We start from the raw sequence: 21,512 nt of genomic DNA on the forward strand, positions 1-21,512 counted from the left end.
TCCCAGTTGTATGGAAGTGTATGGTACTTCAGCTCATATGCTTGAATAAACACAAAAGGTCTACCTGTCAACTGTCTGGGACATTGGAATATCAGAACAGGTACGATGCAGTTCTAATAAAGAAATGTTGAATACTTGTTTCTGATTGGCTTGAAGGGCATTCTAGAGTGTGCACTATTTCTCAGTAATGCACGGCAATAACAACAGTTATGAAGTAGTTCCAACAAAAACATACCAGTCGTTAGTCCAATTTGCCTGGTTGCTAGACAAACACTTTGGTTGCTAATTCTACTAATTTCTAATTGGCTCAAAGGGCATTCTAGAGTGTGCATCATTTCTCAGAGAGCGCCATAAAATTCAGATTGTTTAAGTATCTTAATGCTAACCCTAAGGTGTGTAAGGCAGGGATCTTCAAACAGGGATGCGCGAAAATATCTCTAAAAATAAAAGTGGATTACAGTATGTAACCAGCTAAACTAGCAGAAATGTGTTCAGAGTTACCTTTCTAGCTGATAGGCTATGTTAGAGTTTACACTTCCTCTTCAGTTATAACTGTGGGATGGTCATCTACTAAATCTATGCATTTTTATATCTTGATTACTTCCTTTTCATTATCATTCACCTGGTGATAATACAAGACATGAAAAAATGCTGTTTCGGTAGTCTTCCAGTCATTGCACTAATGCTAGTTAGCAATGGCTCACGAAACTACCTTCAAATTTCACAATTACATACAAATTGTATCCATGAGTTCATCTGACAAAGGGCTTAATTGTCAAAATCCCACGCCATCCCTTAAAGATACTTAAACAATACAGTATGCAGTGCAACACCCATGCATAAGTATCATCTGCCATCAGCTTAAGGGTCAAGTACTGCACTTCAATGCCATTTTATGGTGGATAAAGAGTTGAGTGATGTTTACAGACCTACATAAAAAGGGACCTGCCATTCAAGATAGTATTGAGATATGAGTCATATGTGAAGACTAGACTTCAAGTTGAGAAGTACTGATGATTTTCATTATTCAACTCTAACCAGTATTGCAGGATTCATTTTCTCCCTGGTTAATTACTGATTTTCATTGATTGTAAGTAGAGTCCTCTCACTTGGTGTCCCAGGACTGAGTCAGTCCCTGATTACAGCAGATGGATAACAACCAGCAGAGTTGTGGAACTCAAGGGCCGGACTTCAATACCCCATGGAGAAGAAACAGTTTGATTTGTATTACAAATGCACCAATGAATGTGTTTTGTATTCTGTTGATACATGTATTACTTACTCTATCAATCTCTGTGCCATAATGTGGTCTATGGGAGTAACTCAAAATAAATGTAAATCAATAAGAGAGATGTGGGAACTTCAAAGTGAGAGACAAGTCTTGGTGTTCTAGGGTTGGTGAATGTGTGTCAGCATGATGAAACAAACAAAGTAACTCAAATTGAGGAGCTCCAGTTCCCATAAAGGATGTTGGAATTACCCTTATCTCCTTTCCAACATTTTGAAAAGGCATCAGTCTTAACAAATGTGTGAATCATCATCACAATTCAGTAGGAGTATGAACTACCTATCATATCCCTCAGCAGAACAGTAATCATTCCATAGATTAAATGAATGAAGAAAAAAGTTATGGAAGTTTGTATTTCTTCTTGGTCTGGATGACAAATTGTATATTTCTTTTTTATTTTTGAGCATTTGTTGTTACCGTTTCTCGTAATGGACAATGGATCCAAACACAACTAAACGTGCAACAAGGTGGACAAGTAAGAGTTTCCACTTGATTGCAGTCCAGCAGGGCCCTCACAAGAGAGGCCATATTAACAAAGTTAGCTGGCCCATCCATTTAGTGTACTTTGGGTAATTAACAATCCATGTATTCCATTATAAGTAATTAAATTAAGAGGTAATAATGGATTATTAACAACTTGTTTTAATTAATAATTAATTAATATAATTGATTTATACTCAGATAAAGGGACAAACTATAGCAATAATCACTTCTCTATATAATCACTTCATCGTATTCTCTATTGTGCTTTAAATATAGTTAATGAAATATTTTCTTTAGCTTTTTCCATAGACATTTTTTGTATAAATGTTTAATAAATGATAAGCATATGATACATTTGTATATAAAGCATCCAAACCACTCTTACAATTAATGGGCAATTCCGGCACTTTTGAACCTCATTTTCATAATCTTCAGTACCATACCAGTGTCTAACGTAAACTCACTCACTTTTGTACATCGCATTGGTCCATACAATTGACCTTATTTTAGTGCCCCAAAAGCGTAATACTTCCAGATCAAGTCAGTCCCTGTCAATACCATTGTAAAGCACAATTTCTCCCCTTTCCAACAGAATCAATTACATGACCCCCACGCTGCCCGTTTCTACATGAATCAAGAAGGCAATGAGCCCCATCGGGTCTTTTTAAAAATGACGGGTGGGGAAGCGAAACTAAGGAGAGATGTTGTGTGGGAAAATTGCTTTTTTTCACTCAAACTGTCCAACTTATCACCTTATCGCCTCTAAAATGTAAATAAAACACTATAAAGAGTTTATATAATGTGTCATTACATATCTATTTGAAGGTTTGTGTCGAATTTGAATCGGGTTTTTAGGGCGGTGCTAAAGTGATCTTAGAAGTAAACAGCGGCTTTGAGGATGATGATCGCATGCAATGATGACGCAAAAAATGACTAGGTATCCCCCCTTACCCCCGTCACTGTCCATTTCTTGTTTTTAAAGGATGAGAGAAGAGCTACACCTGGTGGAGAGAGATTGTAAGACAGAAATAGTTGCTTTATGCGTGCTGTACGTTACGACATAACACGTCACGATGTAACGGAGGGTCTGTTTTTTCAACTTTTCTCCAATACTATAGAGCCATTACCATGTCGATCAACGCTTGAATAGAAACGTAGTTCACACCCCCGATTTTGAAGTCAACACAGTCGCTACAGCCCCATTAGTTTTCTTTGTAGCCTCGTTTGAATGTTGCGGTTGCGCACATTTGTACAGAATGGGGTGAGTTTACATTACATATGTTAAAAAGCCATGCAACATGCTGATATACACCACCACTGGTAGCAACCTGTATTAGAGTTAATGTCTGCTTTGCCCTAGCTAGTGCATTTAGCTAAAGGGCCTTTAGCTAGCCAGCTACCTAGTTAGCAATTAGCATTAGCAATTAGCTTTAGGCACATGCCAGCTTCCTTAGACTAACTAACTTGCGTTTTGCAAAGAGTAAGATACACAAACTAATATTATGATAAATGAAACTTGGATTCATTTTTAGAAGAAATGTGGAAAACAGTATCGTTGTTGTTTTGGAAGAATCTGTCGAGTGAATTCTGAGAGAAACAGGCACAGCGTGGAGGAACTGTCTGTGTGCTGCCCGCCCGTTGAGTGACAGGGGGCGGGGCTTCAGCCTGTCTTGTTTAAACAGTGTAGAGAAGAGTTTTGCGGAGAAATACTGTTATGCATTGACTTTTTTCTATGATTTTTTGGGGTGGATGTTTCTGGGTCGTACGTTGCTCCCTATATAAAACCCCAAGTCGCTCAGCAAAATATTTGGTCGCACTTTAGAGCCCTGGCTGGAGATTGAAAAGTGGGGGAATTGCCCTTTATCTCTTCATGTGCTACCATTTATCGGAGCACAGCTCAAACCAAAGTTCTGACATTACTAGGGCGAAGTAATAATTTTGATCTCAATTTTAACAAAAATTGGGATCTTTCATCAAGGCATTGTATTCTAGTCAATTAGAGCATGTCCCTAAGTCCACCTAATCAAGGCAAGACACAGAGGTAACTAAACAAACACTGCGCTGTGGTCCTTCCATCGCGCCAGCACGCACGCTCACACAAAAACTCTGGATGAATTATTCTCTGATTATTTCCCAGTCCAATTAATCTAAAACAGTAATTAGAAAAAACCTTACTGCCTGACAGAGCTGAACTGAACCAGTCATAAGGGACGTCACTTTGGGTGAAAGATCAGCCAATCGAGACCGGCCGTGTTAAAGTTATGCCACATGCGTTGCTGTGGACACTGGTGGGACTTTTGGAGTAGCTGGGGTTGGTGAAGATACAAAAATACCTGCTCAGTAAAGACGTGCCAGGCAGGAATGTGGAAAGAAAGGAAATACCAGGAAATGTCAGGTGAAAGGAATGTTATTTTTTAAATGTTGTATTCATGCTCAAGGTGAACTCTAACAACATACTACTACACTGTGTGCATCTTTAACCCATTACATGTGCTTACCGTGACTTGACCCACAAACACATTGGCCTTCTCCTCCTGGACAGTGAGGTTCCTGGGCAGGGTCAGGTCAAACTTAGGGTCGTTATCATTTACATCAGTCACCACTATGTTCACTGTGGTGGTGGAGGTCTGGAAACAAAGACAGAGAGAAAAAAACAAGTTGATCGTGTGTGTGTATATGCGCATGAACCTGCATGCATGTGTACGTGCACAAGCAGACAGACATACTGTATTTGCGGTAGATTGGAAAGCTTTGAAAGAAATCAAAACTAAACTCAAAGACATTCTGTACGATGATACAGTGTAAATAATTCAATGACAATTTGCAAAACAAAAGCCAAAGCAGCAGGGAATCAAATATTTTCAAAAGAATTGGGAAAATAATTTATCTGAAGCAGACTTACAGAACAGCACCTGTGATGACTAGGCAAATACAAATATACTGTACTAATGAATACATAATGTAATGATGTCAATGCTGAGACACTACGTCAAATAGTTACTGAAACTAACTCACACAGACTTCATCTTCACGGAGAATGCAGAGAATACAATATTACTAATGCAACAAAGGCTGTTAGCATTCCTACAGTATGTTTGTGGATATACTGTACAGTGTGCAATTATTATCACATAATATTAACTGTTTGAGGGCAAAGTTCTATTTGACTTTATCATTGGCACTCCAATTGAACATTTGTGATTGAGGGTGGCAGGGTAGCCTAGTGGTTAGAGCGTTGGCCTAGTAACCTGGAAGGTTGCAAGTTCAAATCCCCAAGGTACAAATCTGTCGTTCTGCCCCTGAACAGGCAGTTAACCCAGTGTTCTTAACTGACTTGCCTAGTTAAATAAAGGTTCAAAAAAAAGGGACCCAGCATCCAAGACTATGATCAGTTGTTGACTGATACTGTAGGACAGGGTTTCCCAAACTTGATCTTTGCTGATTGTCTTTACAATCATTTACAAAAAGACTTAGAAATCTATTTCAAATTACAAAAAAATAAAATGACAGTAAGGATCTTTAAAAAGAACGTGCAGTGTTTTGTGTTGGCGGTTGTCCTATCTGCCTATCTGCACAATGGGTGCACTTTTTGATTTTGCCCTAGCACTACACAGCTGATTCAAATATCCAACTCATCATCAAGCTTTGATTATTTGAAACAGCTGTGTAGTGCTAGGGTAAAAACCAAAACGTGCACCCGGGGGGGTTGCCATGTCCTACCCTGCTGTAGAACATGGCAGTCCCTTCAATAGAGGAGGAGGATCCTCTGTATCCCAATGCTTGTAATAATATACAATTTGGGAAGTCACAGTGTACCAATTTAGTGCAGTTAACCTTCAAACAATGACACCAGTATACAGCCTTCCAAGGCCCTCGTATAAATCACTGGGAAAGATAGCTGAATATGCACAACATATAATCCCATCATGCATTGAGGCAATGCTGTGCTTACACAATGGCGCAAAATGGCCTCCTTGGGGAGGAAAGGAAAGGATACAATGTAAAACAAATAATTCCCGGGAGCTAGGCATCCTCCTCGCCTCATAAAGCATTTCAGACATAGGGGAGGAGAGAAGTGACCTGGTTAATGTCAACTTAATTTCTACATAGTGTACAGGGAACATCTTTGATATTGTTTCCTCTTTTTACACCCATAATCACCTTTTTTCTCAAAGATGGGCCAAATACAGCTACAGCACCCCCCTGTACAATATCAGATGCCAGCCCATTTCTCTCTGTGAGAGGTCGAAGCTTTACAACATCATAACGTGTCATCTCTCTGTGAGAGGTCGAAGCTTTACAACATCATAACGTGTCATCTCTCTGTGAGAGGTCGAAGCTTTACAACATCATAACGTGTCATCTCTCTGTGAGAGGTCGAAGCTTTACAACATCATAACGTGGCATCTCTCTGTGAGAGGTCGAAGCTTTACAACATCATAACATGGCATCTGTCTCTGTGAGAGGTCGAAGCTTTACAACATAACATGTCATCACTCTCAGAGAGGTTGCATTTCGAGAAAAAAAAGAGAACAGAGAGGAAAATAATAGCTACAGTGGCAAGAAAAAGTATTTCAATCCTTTGGAATTACCTGGATTTCTGCATAGATTTGTCATCAAATTTGATCTAATCTTCATCTAAGTCACAACAATAGACAAACAATAGTGTGCTTAAACTAATAACATACAAATTATTCTATTTTTCTTGTCTATATTGAATATGTAATTTAAACAGCCTAATGACATCTCCAAAAGCTAATTGAAGTCAGGGGTCAGCTAACCTGGAGCCCAATCAATGAGACGAGATTGGAGATGTTGGTTAGAGCTGCCTTGCCCTATAAAAAACACTCACAAAATTTGAGCTTTCTATTTACAAGAAGCATTGCCTGATGTGAACCATGCCTTGATCAAAAGAGATCTCAGAAGACCTAAGATTAAGAATAAAGCTGGAAAGGGTTACAAACGTATCTCTAAAAGCCTTGATGTTCATCAGTCCATGGTGTTAGGATCTGAGAATATGAAAATATACTTATTCATGTCACTGATGGAGTGCTAAGGTTTAGAGGGTCTACACCAGCATATAAAGGGTTATAGGAGGAAGGTATATAGTGTGTGCAACTAAGCTTGTAATGTGTTGAGTGCAGGGAAGTGATTACATGTGGCAGGCATTGATAAGGGGAAAGAGCCGTGGATTAGTGATGAAGGGGGGTAGAGGTCAGGTTAACTTAAGGGAGAAATAGAAGTTTATGGCCTGTATCACCAGTGTTCTGCCTAGCAGTAAAGAACGATGTTTGTACAGATGGGTAGGAGGAGACTCAGCCTAGGAGAAAGGGTTAAATATCAGTGATTGTGTGAAATGGCTGAATTACAGCTGTATCAACCCTTTGGGAAGAATTAAACTTGGTTAAGCTACTCTGAAAATAAGAACCTAACAATAGTAAGACAAATTGTCTATGGATGGAGAAAGTTCAGCACTGTTGCTACTCTCCCTATGAGTGGCCATCCTGCAAAGATGACTGCAAGAGCACAGCGCAGAATGCTCAATGAGGTTAAGAAGAATCCTAAAGTGTCAGCTAAAGACTTACAGAAATCTCTGGAACATGCTAACATCTCTGTTGACAAGTCTACGATACGTAAAACACTAAACAAGAATGGTGTTCATGGGAGGACACCACAGAAGAAGCCACTGCTGTCCCCCCCAAAATATTGCTGCACGTCTGAAGTTTGCAAAAGTGCACCTGGATGTTCCACAGCGCTACTGGCAAAATATTCTGTGGACAGATTAAACTACAGTTGAGTTGTTTGGAAGGAGCACACAACACTATGTGTGGAGAAAAAAAGGCACAGCACACCTACATCAAAACCTCATCCCAACTGTAAAGTATGGTGGAGGGAGCATCATGGTTTGGGGTTGCTTTGCTGCCTTAGGGCCTGGACAGCTTGCTATCATTGACGGAAAAATTTATTCCCAAGTTTATCAAGACATTTTGCAGGAGAATGTCAGGCTATTTGTCCACCAATTGAAGCTCAACAGAAGTTGGGTGATGCAGCAGAACAACGACCCAAAACACAGAAGTAAATCAACAACAAAATATGCCTTCTGGAGGGGCCCAGTCAGAATCCTGACCTCAACCCGATTGAGATGCTGTGGCATGACCTCAGGAGAGCAGTTCAAACCAGACATCCCAAGAATATTGCTGAACTGAAACAGTTTTGAAAAGAGGAATGGTCCAAAATGCCTCCTGACCGTTGTGCAGCTCTGATCCGCAACTACAGAAAACGTTTGGTTGAGGATATTGCTGCCAAAGGAGGGTCAACCCTTGTTAATAAATCCAAGGGTGCATATACTTTTTCCACCCTGCACTGTTAATGTTTACACGGTGTGTTCAATAAAGACATGAAAATGTATAATTGTGTGTGTTATTAGCTTATTAAGCAGACGGTGTTTGTCTATTGTTGTGACCTAGATGAAGATGAGATCAAATTTTATGATTAATTTATGCAGAAATCCAGGTATTTCCAAAGGGTTCACATACTTTTTCTTGCCACTGTACATCCAATATAGGCCCCCCTCTCTTCCTTCACATTTCATGATAGCGCAGACACTAACTGTTCTATGATGGACCTCACATCTTCCAGCTCCTGAAGGCTAATTAGGCGTGGGTCTTGCGTGGGCGGGCGTTATCAAAGGCAAGCATCTCCTTGCTCCAGTTCTTTATGGCTGAATGTGGCCATCAGTCGTATGCTGATTAATGAGCTCCTTTTATTTATTTATTAGAAGAAATACATGTCTGTGATCTCCCCTCTCTGTCACCACAGTCCCTAAGACATGGCGAGGGTGCCAACGGTACAGCCTTTAAAATGTCAACACGGTTGGAGCTTGTGTGTGTGAATGTGGTGAGGATTGATGAGCTGTGTAGGCTGCCACAGTCACCTCATCTGAGTTTTTTATTATTATTTTATTTAACCTTGATTTAACTAGGCAAGTTAGTTGAGAACAAATTCTTATTTAAAATGTCGGCCTACCAAAAGGCGCAGGGACAGGGGCTGGGATTTAAAAAAAAAAAAAATATATATATATATATATATATATATATATATATATATACAGTATATATATGTATAAACATTGGACAAAACGCACATCACGACATGAGAGACACCACAACACTACATAAAGAGAGCCCTAAGACAACATCATAGCAAGGCAGCAACACATGACAACACAGCATGGTAGCAACACAACATGACAACAACATGGTAGCAGCACAAAACATGGAAAACATTATTGGGCACAGACAGCAGCACAAAGGGCAAGAAGGTAGAGACAACAATACATCACACAAAGCAGCCACAACTGCCAGTAAGAGTGTCCATGATTGAGTCTTTGAATGAAGCGATTGAGATAAAACTGTCCAGTTTGAGTGTTTGTTGCAGCTCGTTCCAGTCGCTCGTTGCAGTGAACTGAAAAGACGAGCGACTCAGGGATGTGTGTGCTTTGGGGACTTTTAACAGAATGTGACTGGCAGAACAGGTGTTGTATGTGGAGGATGAGGGCTGCAGTAGATATCTCAGATAGGGGGGAGTGAGGCCTAAAAGGGTTTATAAATAAGCATCAACCAGTGGGTCTTGTGACGGGTATACAGAGATGACCAGTTTACAGAGGAGCATAGAGTGCAGTGATGTGTCCTATAAGGAGCATTGGTGGCAAATCTGATGGCCGAATGGTAAAGAACATCTAGCCGCTCGAGAGCACTCTTACCTGCCGATCTATAAATTATGTCTCCGTAATCTAGCATTGGTAGGATGGTCATCTGAATCAGGGTTAGTTTGGCAGCTGGGGTGAAAGAGGAGCGATTACGATAGAGGAAACAAAGTCTAGATTTAACTTTAGTCTGCAGCTTTGATATGTGCTGAGAGAAGGACAGTGGAACATCTAGCCATACTCCCAAGTACTTGTAGGTAGTAATCACACTTGTGGGCATTCTTCTTACCAAACTACATGACCTTTGTTTTGGAGGTGTTCAGAATAAGATGAAGGGTAGAGAAAGCTTGTTGGACACTAAGAAAGCGTTGTTATAGAGCGTTTAACACACAATCAGCTGAGTATAAGACAGTATCATCTGCAGATAAATGGATAAGAGAGCGTCCTACTGCCTAAGCTATGTTGTTGATGTAAATTGAGAAAAGCGTGGAGCCTAGGATCGAGCCTTGGGGTACACCCTTGGTGATAGGCAGTGGCTAAGACAGCAGATGTACTGACTTTATACACTGCACTCTTTGAGAGAGGTAGTTAGCAAACCAGGCCAAAGACCCCTCAGAGACACCAATACTCCTTAGCCAGCCCACAAGAATGGAATGGTCTACCATATCAAAAGCCTTGGCCAAGTCAATAAAAATAGCAGCACAACATTGCTTAGAATCAAGGGCAATGGTGACATCATTGAGGACCTTTAAGGTTGCAGTGACACATCCATAACCTGAGCGGAAACCAGATTGCATACCAGAGAGAATACGATAGACATCAAGAAAGCCAGTCAGTTGATTATTGACAAGTTTTTCCAACACTTTTGATAAACAGGGCAAAATAGAATAGGCCTATAAGTAGGGTTGCAAAGGTTTGGAAACTTTCTGGTAATTTTCCAGCATTTTTGGGGAATTTTTCCATGGGAAGTTAATCCCTGGAATTTGGGGAATTTTGCTTAAATTCATTTTAAAAAGTTAGCTTATAACAGTGAACCTTTTTTGTGGGATACACATACTGTAAGGCAATTATATGTCTTGTGGCATATTTTGGTTAAACTATCCCCAATTCAATGGAATTGCAACCCTCTGTATGCACAGTGCATTCTTCCATCACATGTACAGTGCACTCTTCCATCACATGTACAGCTGATTCTTGCACACTAATGAGATGCTATTGAGCCCACACTACTACACTGTCTGAGCCAAGAACTACATGCTTTCTGGTTAGTTTTGATCACAATACTGGGTGGGATGAATATATTTTATATGACATACATGATTTTTTATTAACTAGTAAATAGTAGCCTACAGCAAAGTGTGTTTAAATCATTTCTAACGTGTTAACAATTCCTACTAGTTAGTTTTTGTTACCATGTGGGTTTTAACTTGCTTAAGCCTCCTGAAGAATGTTAATTCACCTGTTTCCATACATGTTTCATTTTAAAACATTTATCTTACAGAGGAGTTGTTTAATATAACTGCTTAACTATTTATCTGTACATGGAATTGTATTTGGGGTTTTTTCACCAATCTTTACAGGAAAATGCCACGGGCACTATCTGATGTGTGGAGACATTTCACTGCAGCTAATGTAGAAGGAAAAGCTGTGTACATTTGCAAATACTGTGCCAAACCATATGTGAAGAATGCAACAAAGATGCAGAATCATCTGGTCAAGTGCATAAAGTTCCCTCAGTGCTCACAACAAGCAACCTCTGACAAAAGCCCCTCTACTTCTATTTGAGGTGAAAGTTATGAAGCAGACACCTTATCGATAGCAACAGCTCATATTCCTCCTGGAATCAGACGTTTTTTTGACTCAATGGAGGAACGTAGTAAGAGAAATGCTGATGAATGACTTGCTCGAGCTGTGTATGCAACTGGTTCACCTCTGATGCTCACAGGCAATGTGTATTGGAAGAGATTTCTGAATGTTCTTCGCCCAGCATACACCCCTCCAACCAGATATGCTTTATCAACTAATTTGCCGAATGCAGAGTTCAAGTGAAGGTCAAGCAAATCATGGAGAAATCAGACTGTATTGCAATCACCTCTGATGGGTGGTCGAATGTTCGTGGGCAAGGAATAATTAACTGCGTCATCTCCACCCCTCAACCAGTATTCTACAAGAGCACAGACACAAGGGACAACAGACACACCGGTCTCTACGTTGCAGATGAGCTGAAGGCAGTCATCAATGACCCTGGACCACAGAAGGTATTTGCACTGGTGACAGACAATGCTGCAAACATGAAGGCTGCTTGGTTTAAAGTGGAGGAGTCCTACCTTCACATCACACCCATTGGCTGTGCTGCTCATGCATTGAATCTGCTCCTCAAGGACACCATGGCACTGAAAACAATGGATACAGTCTACAAGAGAACCAAGGAAATGGTTAGGTATGTGAAGGGTCATCAAGTTATAGCAGCAATCTACCTCACCAAGCAAAGTGAGAAGAATAAGAGCACCACATTGAAGCTACCCAGCAACACCCGTTGGGGTGGTGTTGTCATCATGTTTGACAGTCTCCTGGAGGGGAAAGAGTCTCTCCAAGAAATGGCCATATCACAGTCTGCCGATATGGATAACCCCATCAAGAGGATCCTCCTGGATGATGTATTTTGGGAGAAAGTGGTAAGCAGCCTGAAACTCCTGAAACCTATAGCAGTAGCCATTGCATGGATTGAGGGAGACAATGCCATCCTGTCTGATGTTCAGACTCTGCTTGCAGATGTAAGAGAAGAAATCTGTACTGCCCTGCCCACTTCACTGTTGCTCCAAGCAGAGGAATCTGCAGTTCTGAAATACATGAAGAATTCTGCCTGAAGCCCATACATGCCGCAGCGTACACATTGGACAACAAGTATGCTGTCAAGAGCATCCTATCTGGTGCAGAGATCAACAAGGCCTATGGTATCATCACTACCGTGTCTCGCCATCTTGGACTGGATGAGGGCAAGGTTCTTGGCAGTCTGGCGAAGTACACTTCCAAGCAAGGGCTTTGGGATGGAGATGCAATATGGCAGTCATGACAACATACCTCATCAGCCACCTGGTGGAAGGGACTTTGTGGATCTGAGGCTCTTTACCCTGTTGCCTCCATCATACTCCAAATCCCACCAACATCAGCCGCCTCAGAGCGCAAGTGGTCCTTGTTTGGGAACACACACACCAAAGCACGCAACAGGCTGACCTATACAAGGGTTGAAAAATTGGTGGCCACCTGGGCAAATTTGAGGCTTTTTGAGCCTGACAACGAGCCATCCTCAACAAGGTTGGAAAGTGACAGTGAAGATGAGGCCTCAGAGTCTGATGTTCAAGAGAGGGACATTGAGGAGGTCCAGGGAGAAGACATGGAAGCCTGAGAGGAAGACAACCAAAGCTTTATTTTCTAGACTATAATTTTACAGATGTATGTTGAAAACGTTTTTTTTGGGAGATGCGATGGATTATTGGGGATCATTCAATATTCCCTTTCTTTTGTTTTATTAATTTGCATATATTTCCGTTAATTCCCAGCTTGATCTCCCCCTTTAAATAGAGGACAAACCGTGGCTCAAAATGCCTTCCAAGCAATGGAAACCTCCCCAGTAAGGAGAGACAGGTTAAAATGGTTTGAGATAGGCTTGGCGATGATAGGGGCAGCAACCTTAAAGAAGAAAGGGTCTAAACCATCTGACTCAGATGTTTTTTTGGGGTCAAGTTTCAGGAGTTCCTTTAGCACCTCGGACTCAGTGACTGCCTGCAGGGAGAAACTTTGTAGCGGAGCAGGGGAAAAAGAGGGAGCAGCGTCAGGGCTAGTTGCATTAGAAGGGGTGGGAGATGAGGAAATGTTGGACGGGCAAGGAGGCATGGCTGAGTCAAATAGGAATCCTGACTTAATGAAGTGGTGATTATAGAGCTCAGCCATATGCTCCTTGTCAGTAACAACCACATCACCAACATTAAGGGACATGGGCAGCTGTGAGGAGGAGGGTTTTTTCTCCAGGTCTTTAACCATTTTCCAGAATGTCTTGGGGTTAGACCCACAGAGAGAGAACTGCTCCTGAAAGTAACTAACCTTGGCCCTCCGGATAGCCTGAAGGCAGTTATTTCTCATTTGCCTGAACGATAGCCAGTCAGCCTGAGTATGCGTGTGCCGAGCCTTTCGCAAAATGCAATTCTTGAGGTGGAGTAACTCTGCAAGATCACAGTCGAACCAGGGGCTGAACCTGTTTTTTATTCTCATTTTCTTTATGGGGGCGTGTTCGTTAACAATACCACTGAAAATATAAGGTTGTTTCACTGAGCAGCCATTACGAACACGATCACTAAGGGCATTACAGAAAACACCAGACTGATAACTATCAAGATTATTTGTGAGGATAACATAGAGGAGAGTAGCCTTTTGAGGGTTAAGTACAGTGGATTATCTACCAACAGTACTTAGTCTCTATGGATGATGGGTTAGTTCTTTAGTCAACTTGGCAACATAATATTATACTAGCCTGCAGGCTATTAATTTGGGGTTATTTGATTTCTGAAAACGAATGAAAAGCTGATCATTAATTGTATACTGAACATTCTTTTCACACGGGGATTGTTTAAATTTATGAATTCAATTTCCATTAATTTCCTGCATTGATGGAGTCAAATGCAGGAAATAGCAGAGGGAGCACCCCCTATCCACATTGAAGGGACAGCAGTGGAGATGGTGGAACGTTTTTTAAGTTCCTCGGCGTACACATCACAGACAAACTGAAATGGTCCACTCACAGAGACAGTGTGGTGAAGAAGGCGCAACAGCGCCTCTTCAACCTCAGGAGGCTGAAGAAATTTGGCTTATCACCCAAAACCCTGACAAACTTTTCCTATGCACAATCGAGAGCATCCTGTCGGGCTGTATCACAGCCTGGTACGGCAACTGCACCACCCTCAACCGCAAGGTTCTCCAGAGGGTGGTGCGGTCTGCACAACGCAGCACCGGGGGCAAACTACCTGCCCTCCATGACACCTACAGCACCCGATGTCACAGGAAGGCCAAAAAGATCATCAAGTACAACAACCACCCGAGCCACTGCCTGTTCACACCGCTACCATCCAGAAGGCGAGGTCAGTACAGGTGCATCAAAGCTGGGATCGAGAGACTGAAAAACAGCTTCTATCTCAAGGCCATCATACTGCTAACTCAGAGAGGCTGCTGCCTACATTGAGACCCAATCACTGGCCACTTTAATAAATTGATCACTAGTCACTTTATACAATGCACTCTAAATAATGTCACTTTAATAATGTTTACATATCTTACACTATTCATATCACATGTATATACTGTATTTTATACCATCTGTTACACCTTGCCTATGCCGCTCGGCCATCGCTCATCCATATACTTACATGTACATATTCTCATTCACCCTTTTAAATTCATGTGTATTAAGTAGTTGTTGGGGAATTATTAGATTACTTGTTAGATATTACTTTACTGTCGGAACTAGAAGCACAAGCATTTCGCTACACTCACATTAACATCTGCTAACCATGTGTATGTGACAAATAACATTTTATTTGGATAACTGACCTCAATAGTCTGTGATCTGACCTCAATAGTCAGTGTCTGCTAGCAACATTTGAGTTGGATATGTAGCTACACGCTTGCATCTGCTTGATATATTTGGTGCTGTGTGTGTGTAATGGTGTGTCCTTGCCTGAAGCCTGAAGATGAGGTTGTAGATTTGACTGTTTGAGTGGAGGGGAATCGGGAGGGGGGTCCTACCATACATGCGGTAAGGAGATCAATGGAACGCAGACCGTGGGGGATAGAAAAAGGCGCCGGATTGGCACGCATTCAACAAGTCTGATCTAGCAAAGTGGATATTCGTCAAATCTGTCATGATTTATGTATTGTAACAGGCCCACAATGTGATTACTTAAGTCCAATTTGGATATATGTTTTCGCTGCATAACATGTAGAAGTTATCCCTTTTCAGGTTTAGAATAAGTGACTGCTAAATGCTAACTCCTGTTCATATAAGCTGGTTGAATAGAATGATTCCACTCGTTCGCAAAGAGGCAGGCGCGATAATAACTCAGTAATAAAGAATATAAGCGTTCTGAGCTCTGATCAATGCTGGGAACACAATAATAAGTGGGTAAAGGCTAATTAACAAAATAAAAAGGTGAGTAAATGCTGTTTCACAAATAAAAAGCTGTGTAAATGACAGTTACACTCCACTACATCCCTGATCATATTTATATGGTTGGTCAACCAAGGTTTGCCAGTGCTGTGATAAGATAGTGTAAAATAATGAATTTGAAGAATTGATCTGCATTGAATGTTTGTTACCTAGCCAACCAGATAGTTTTAAAGGAATGATTCCATACATTTTTTCAAATGTACTGCAAATATGCCAACATTCCATTCAAACAATGCAGTCAATCGACATCCATACACTGGCTGAAATCAGTTGATGATAGACAAGTAAATGTAAATGCAACAAGTACAGCTTCATGTATTTTAGAGGCTATTTATACAGAAAATGTGTATAAAACCTGTATAAATTGTATTTATAATTATATTACAATATTTCAGGTTGACATTAATTATATTGCGCAATTTCTGAAATATCTCATGCCTTATGTTTATTTTCCTGCATATGTAAAATTAGGATTATGGCTCTATTGCCATTCATTCCAATTAGAATGGTTTGGATTTCTCCCTGACCAATATGGCTGCCATTTTTCAGTCCATTCTGGAACTTTGAGGATTTATGGGTTCTGCAAGTATGGAACGCCATTTGGGTCTTTGCGTGTCAAAAAATATACACAGCAAATAATTTGTTTGCGCAAGCCAAGCGCCACCACTAGTCAGTAGCACTGTCAAAGATGTATACATATATTTTTTTCTTTGCAAACAAGCACATACAGCAGCCAGGATGTGTTCACAATACCACATTGGTAATAAGCAATTATTTGTTAGACCGAATGGAAAATAATTTGAATTAAGATCAGGATCAAACAAGCAGGATAAAAACTGATAGCTAGATAGTCCAACATTCTCCCTGACATACAACCATCCCAGAGACAGGGAGAAAGGATGGTATTCATGCAGCTGCTGCCTGCCAGCTAACCACATCCCAACTTCCCAAGCAGTTGCACCTGATTCATCCTAGCTTGTCAAAATACAGAAGTATAATCAAGCATTTTTTCAACATTGATGATAGTTTGGAAACTGGAGGTAGGCCTCCATACTACATTGACTTCGGTTTGGAGTATGACAAATCTACCTAGCTAGCACCAATGCAACCAGCCTGAAAACAATGACCGGAAACTGCAATCATTTTTTATCTTTTTTTCAAGGATTTAGTCATCCATATCATTAACAATAAGCTAGGTAACCACTTGTTGTTCTACTATTGAAATCTGACTTCAGTTCATGAAAATAACTAGGTTGCTAGATAAAGAACTTAACAAGCTAACCAGCTACCTAGCTCTGTTGCTTGGTATGGCTAGTGTGACTTGGCCAGACCGGGTCCGACCATCATCAACCAAATCCGAAAACTGTCTTATTTTTTAACTAAGGATATTTAAGATGATGATACCTAGCTAGATAGTTAACTAGCTATAGCTACTGAAAAATATTGTCGCTTTGCTATGTTTTTGGAGAAGGGGATAACTGCATCCCAGAATGGCGACCGTGTGTATATCTCTCTCTCATCAATTGCACACAATCTCTCCCACTCTATAAATCTAACACCATAATCTCCTATTCAACTGTTTCTCAGTCTATTAGACATCTTTTTGTATTTCTCTCAGCCTGTCCACCCCTCTCTTTCCTTTGTGACTGCACCTCCTGATGGGCTGCAGGGTCAGACAGTAATTTTCCTGTTCCCATGGGGACTCCATCGTAACAGGCACATGCAAGAACACACACAGACACGTTTGCAATGGATTTTAGATCAGGGTCCTTGCAATCAATGTTCCTTAAATGTTATTTTTATTTTTTAAATCCGGCACTTAGCAAATTTCAGGTCTGTTGAGCGCAAACTTGAATGTTGTGAAAATTCCAGCATACGTTTACTGTGAACACTGAGGCTGTATAGGCATTAAGTTATAGTTTTAACAGTGGCCAAGTAGACTACTGTGGCTATCTTATCCTACTGTAGACCTACCAGAGTGGCCTACCATCAAAAACAATGGAGAAAATGCATCCTATAACATTTTAACATGGAAATAGCTGTGTAGGCCTACATTCCATGAAATTTGCATATAAACTCAGCAACAACAAAAAAACATTCTCTCACTGTCAACTGCGTTTATTTTCAGCAAACTTAACATGTGTAAATATTTGAATGAACATTACAAGATTCAACAACTGAGACATAAACTGAACAAGTTCCACAGACATGTGACTAACAGAAATGGAATAATGTGTCCCTGAACAAAGAGGGGGTCAAAATCAAAAGTAACAGTCAGTATCTGGTGTGGCTACCAGCTGCATTAAGTACTACAGTGCATCTCCTCCTCATGGATTGCACCAGATTTGCGAGTTCTTGCAGTGTGATGTTACCCCACTCTTCCACCAAGGCACCTGCAAGTTCCCAGACATTTCTGGGGGGAATGGCCCTAGCCCTCACTCTCCAATCCAACAGGTCCCAGACATGCTCAATGGGATTGAGATCCGGGCTATTCACTGGCCATGGCAGAACACTGACATTCCTGTCTTGCAGGAAATCACGCACAGAATGAGCAGTATGGCTGGTGGCATTGTTATGCTGGAGGGTCATGTCAGGATGAGCCTGCTGGAAGGGTACCACATGAGGGAGGAGGATGTCTTCCATGTAACGCACAGAGTTGAGATTGCAATGACAACAGGCTAAGTCCAATGATGCTGTGACACACCGCCCCAGACCATGACGGACCCTCCACCTCCGAATCGATCCCGCTCCAGAGTACAGGCCTCGGTGTAACGCTCATTCCTTAGACAAAAAACGTGAATCCGACCGTCACCCCTGGTGAGACAAAAACGCGACTCGTCAGTGAAGAGCACTTTTTGCCAGTTCTGTCTGGTCCAGCGATGTGGGTTTGTGCCCATAGGCAACATTGTTGTCGGTGCTTTCTGGTAAGGACCTGCCTTACAACAGGACTACAAGCCCTCAGTCCAGCCTCTCTCAGCCTATTGGGGACAGTCTGAGCACTGATGCAGTGCTCGGGCAGTTGCTGTTGCCATCCTGTACCTGTCCCGCAGGTGTGATGTTCGGATGTACCGATCCTATGCAGGTGTTGTTACACGTGGTCTGCCACTGCGAAGACGATCAGCTGTCCATCCTGTCTCCCTGTAGCGCTGTCTTAGGCGTCTCACAGTCATAACTGTGACCTTAATTGCCTACCGTCTGTAAGCTGTTAGTGTCTTAACGACCGTTCCACAGGTGCATGTTAATTAATTGCGTATGGTTCATTGAACAAGCAAGGGAAACAGTGTTTAAACCCTTTACAATGAAGATCTGTGAAGTTATTTAGATTTTTACGAATTATCTTTGAAAGACAGGGTCCTGATAAAGGGACGTTTCTTTTTTTTCTGAGTTTAGGTTAACTGCAGCTCTGATTGGTTATACCTCACTGGTCTGTGTAGAGTTTGGCTGAGTTGTGCATGTCAGTGCATTAAAATCCTACTCTGATGCGTTTTGCCTACAACAACATTTCTTGCATAGTTTGTTTTGTTCCAGTATGTGTTGCATTGAACGTAGCTAATATTGCGTTGATTAGATCACAATTGCCACAGTAAAGGGACACGTGATAGTGTTAACAGGGAAAACGGTGGTCACCAACCGTCCTTCATACTGGACACAGAGACATAAAAATGGTAACAATTAGTTCATCTGACTCTGGGGTACATAAAGTACATAAAGGGCCTCATTGCCAAAATCCTGAAGTATCCCTTTAACACTGGATAGTCTTCTCACAGTAAAGTGCATGTTTATCTATCTCTGAAGACCTAGCATGAGCTTCAAGGAAATAACTATAAAGGCCTGTATCCTAGCTGTGATCTTTGTATAAATCATCGGAAGTCAGACCTTCCCAGAAATTGTGTCAATCAATCAATCAACCAATCCATCCATCCAATTCCCTAAATGACATGGGTGTAACGGTTCACCAAACCCACAGTTCAGTACATATTGTGGTTTTGAGATCACGGTTCGGTACGGTTTCGGTACAGCAGGGAAATTAAATGCCATTCACAATGTTCAGCATTCACAATGTTCCTTGCATTGTCTGTTGTGACAGGATTGTTATGTTGGGCATCTCAAGTTTCACTCTGATGCTGCGTTTGTAACCATGTGGGAGGTGGGAATTTACCAGTTGTGAAGTCGTAAATACCAATTGGATGGATTCATGTGATTTGAACTTGTTGAGGATTGCCGATTGGCTAATGGCCAACAAACTGTGCCAACCATAAACTAAAAGTACAGCTGTCATGCTTGTAATTTATAGAGTTCAAAAACCACATTTAAAGATTGCTTTTTGTAAATAATGTTTGTTGTTGCACTTAACTGCCCGAAAATGCTTTTATATAGGCCATTTCCTTAGTAGGTGACGTCATAGGTCACCTTATGGGAGAAGTGGGTGGTTAGGATAATAGACAAGTTTCCCACTAGTAATTACCAGTTGGAGGCAATTGAAGTGGCTTTTCTCAGTCGTATGTGGTAAATTCCCACTTGGTTAGAACGCACCATGACACTGCCTCCTTCAGTGCCAGATGCGTGTCTGTAGCACGGTCCATCTCCCGCTCCGGGGTAACGTGATGGGCTGCTGCTGTTAATTAAGCGCAAACATTTCGGCTATGGTTTGCTTATATAGAGAGTGTACTACATGTTTCCTGATATGGGTGCAAGAGGGAAGTTCGTAAAGTGTCTTGAGTACTTTCACGAGGTGCTGAAAACCCCTATTCTCAACCACAGACACTGGGCGCATATCAGCGGCTATAAACCATAGACTGTAAAACATATAAACATAACCTACCTATCGCTCTTGTAATTTCTTTGGCCCGGTCAGAATCAGCTGCCAAGGGCTGTTTGAATGCAGAGGGGAGACGGTGTTGTGTTGTTGTTTATTTGCATTTCCGTCTTGTTCCGGTATACTGGGGTGATTTCGGCATTCAAGTTTGCGCTCAATTTTGAGGTGTTGGCAGCTGCATAGGGTATTCGTGTTGAACGTGGCAACATACTGTTAACGTTTTATCCACAACTCTCTGTCCATTTCCATTGTAATCTAATGGGAAGCCCAAAATCTTCCCAGACTGGACACTTAAACGATGATGTAAGATCCTCCAATTCTGGTTTATCATCCACACCACTCGCCATCGTACAGAACTAGTTCCCGGCTGCGCCTCACAAAAGGACAGTTTGAAATGTGCCAATTCAGATTAGAATTTTGATTACAACGTGCACATAGGCTCTTTTAATGGAAAAGCCTGACATTTTTTTTGTGTTGCTCATATTTACTCAAACGGTTTGGTACGTGTACCGATGCACCCTTACTAACTGAATAAAATATTCTCACCCCGCCTGGGTTGCCATCAGAGGCAGTGACGATGAGACGGTACTGGTCAGTTGTCTCCCTGTCCAGAGGCTTCCCCAAAAGCAGCAGGCCTATCCTGTAGAGGGAGAGACAACAACACACAACACACAGCAGCATTAGTCAACAGCAAAACCCATGCTCTACTAAATCCATCCAGGATTTGTTGGTTTCCTCACTAGTGGATCTGCAATGACTGGATAAGCTACAGTACAGTATAATGAGCAGGTGTACTTGAGGCATGAACACACTTTCTCTTCACACCTCTCTCTTTCTTTTTGTCTCCCTCTCTCACACACACACACACAGACACACACAAACACACTCACACGATTGGAAACACAGACAGAAACATCCAGCTACACATTTTCCTCCTTTCCGCCTGCACTCTCATGGCTATAATTTAAAGCTTCTTTGACCAGGCAGGTCAGCCATGGCGTTA

At 41.5% G+C, this 21,512-nt stretch overlaps 1 protein-coding gene across 1 annotated transcript in view; it reads right to left on the reverse strand.

The window, feature by feature from the left end:
• The window catches only part of LOC120017430 (protocadherin-15-like), a 140,932-nt gene that overhangs the window by 29,801 nt on the left and 89,619 nt on the right, over positions 1–21,512 (reverse strand). The window contains exons 16-17 of the mRNA XM_038960177.1: positions 21,056–21,149; positions 4,270–4,398 (exon numbers count right to left, since the gene is read on the reverse strand). Coding sequence (XP_038816105.1) covers positions 4,270–4,398; positions 21,056–21,149 — 223 coding nt within the window. The remainder of the gene's footprint in view (positions 1–4,269; positions 4,399–21,055; positions 21,150–21,512) is intronic.

Source organism: Salvelinus namaycush, chromosome 22, assembly GCF_016432855.1.
Source record: "Salvelinus namaycush isolate Seneca chromosome 22, SaNama_1.0, whole genome shotgun sequence".
Lineage (NCBI taxonomy): Eukaryota > Metazoa > Chordata > Actinopteri > Salmoniformes > Salmonidae > Salvelinus > Salvelinus namaycush.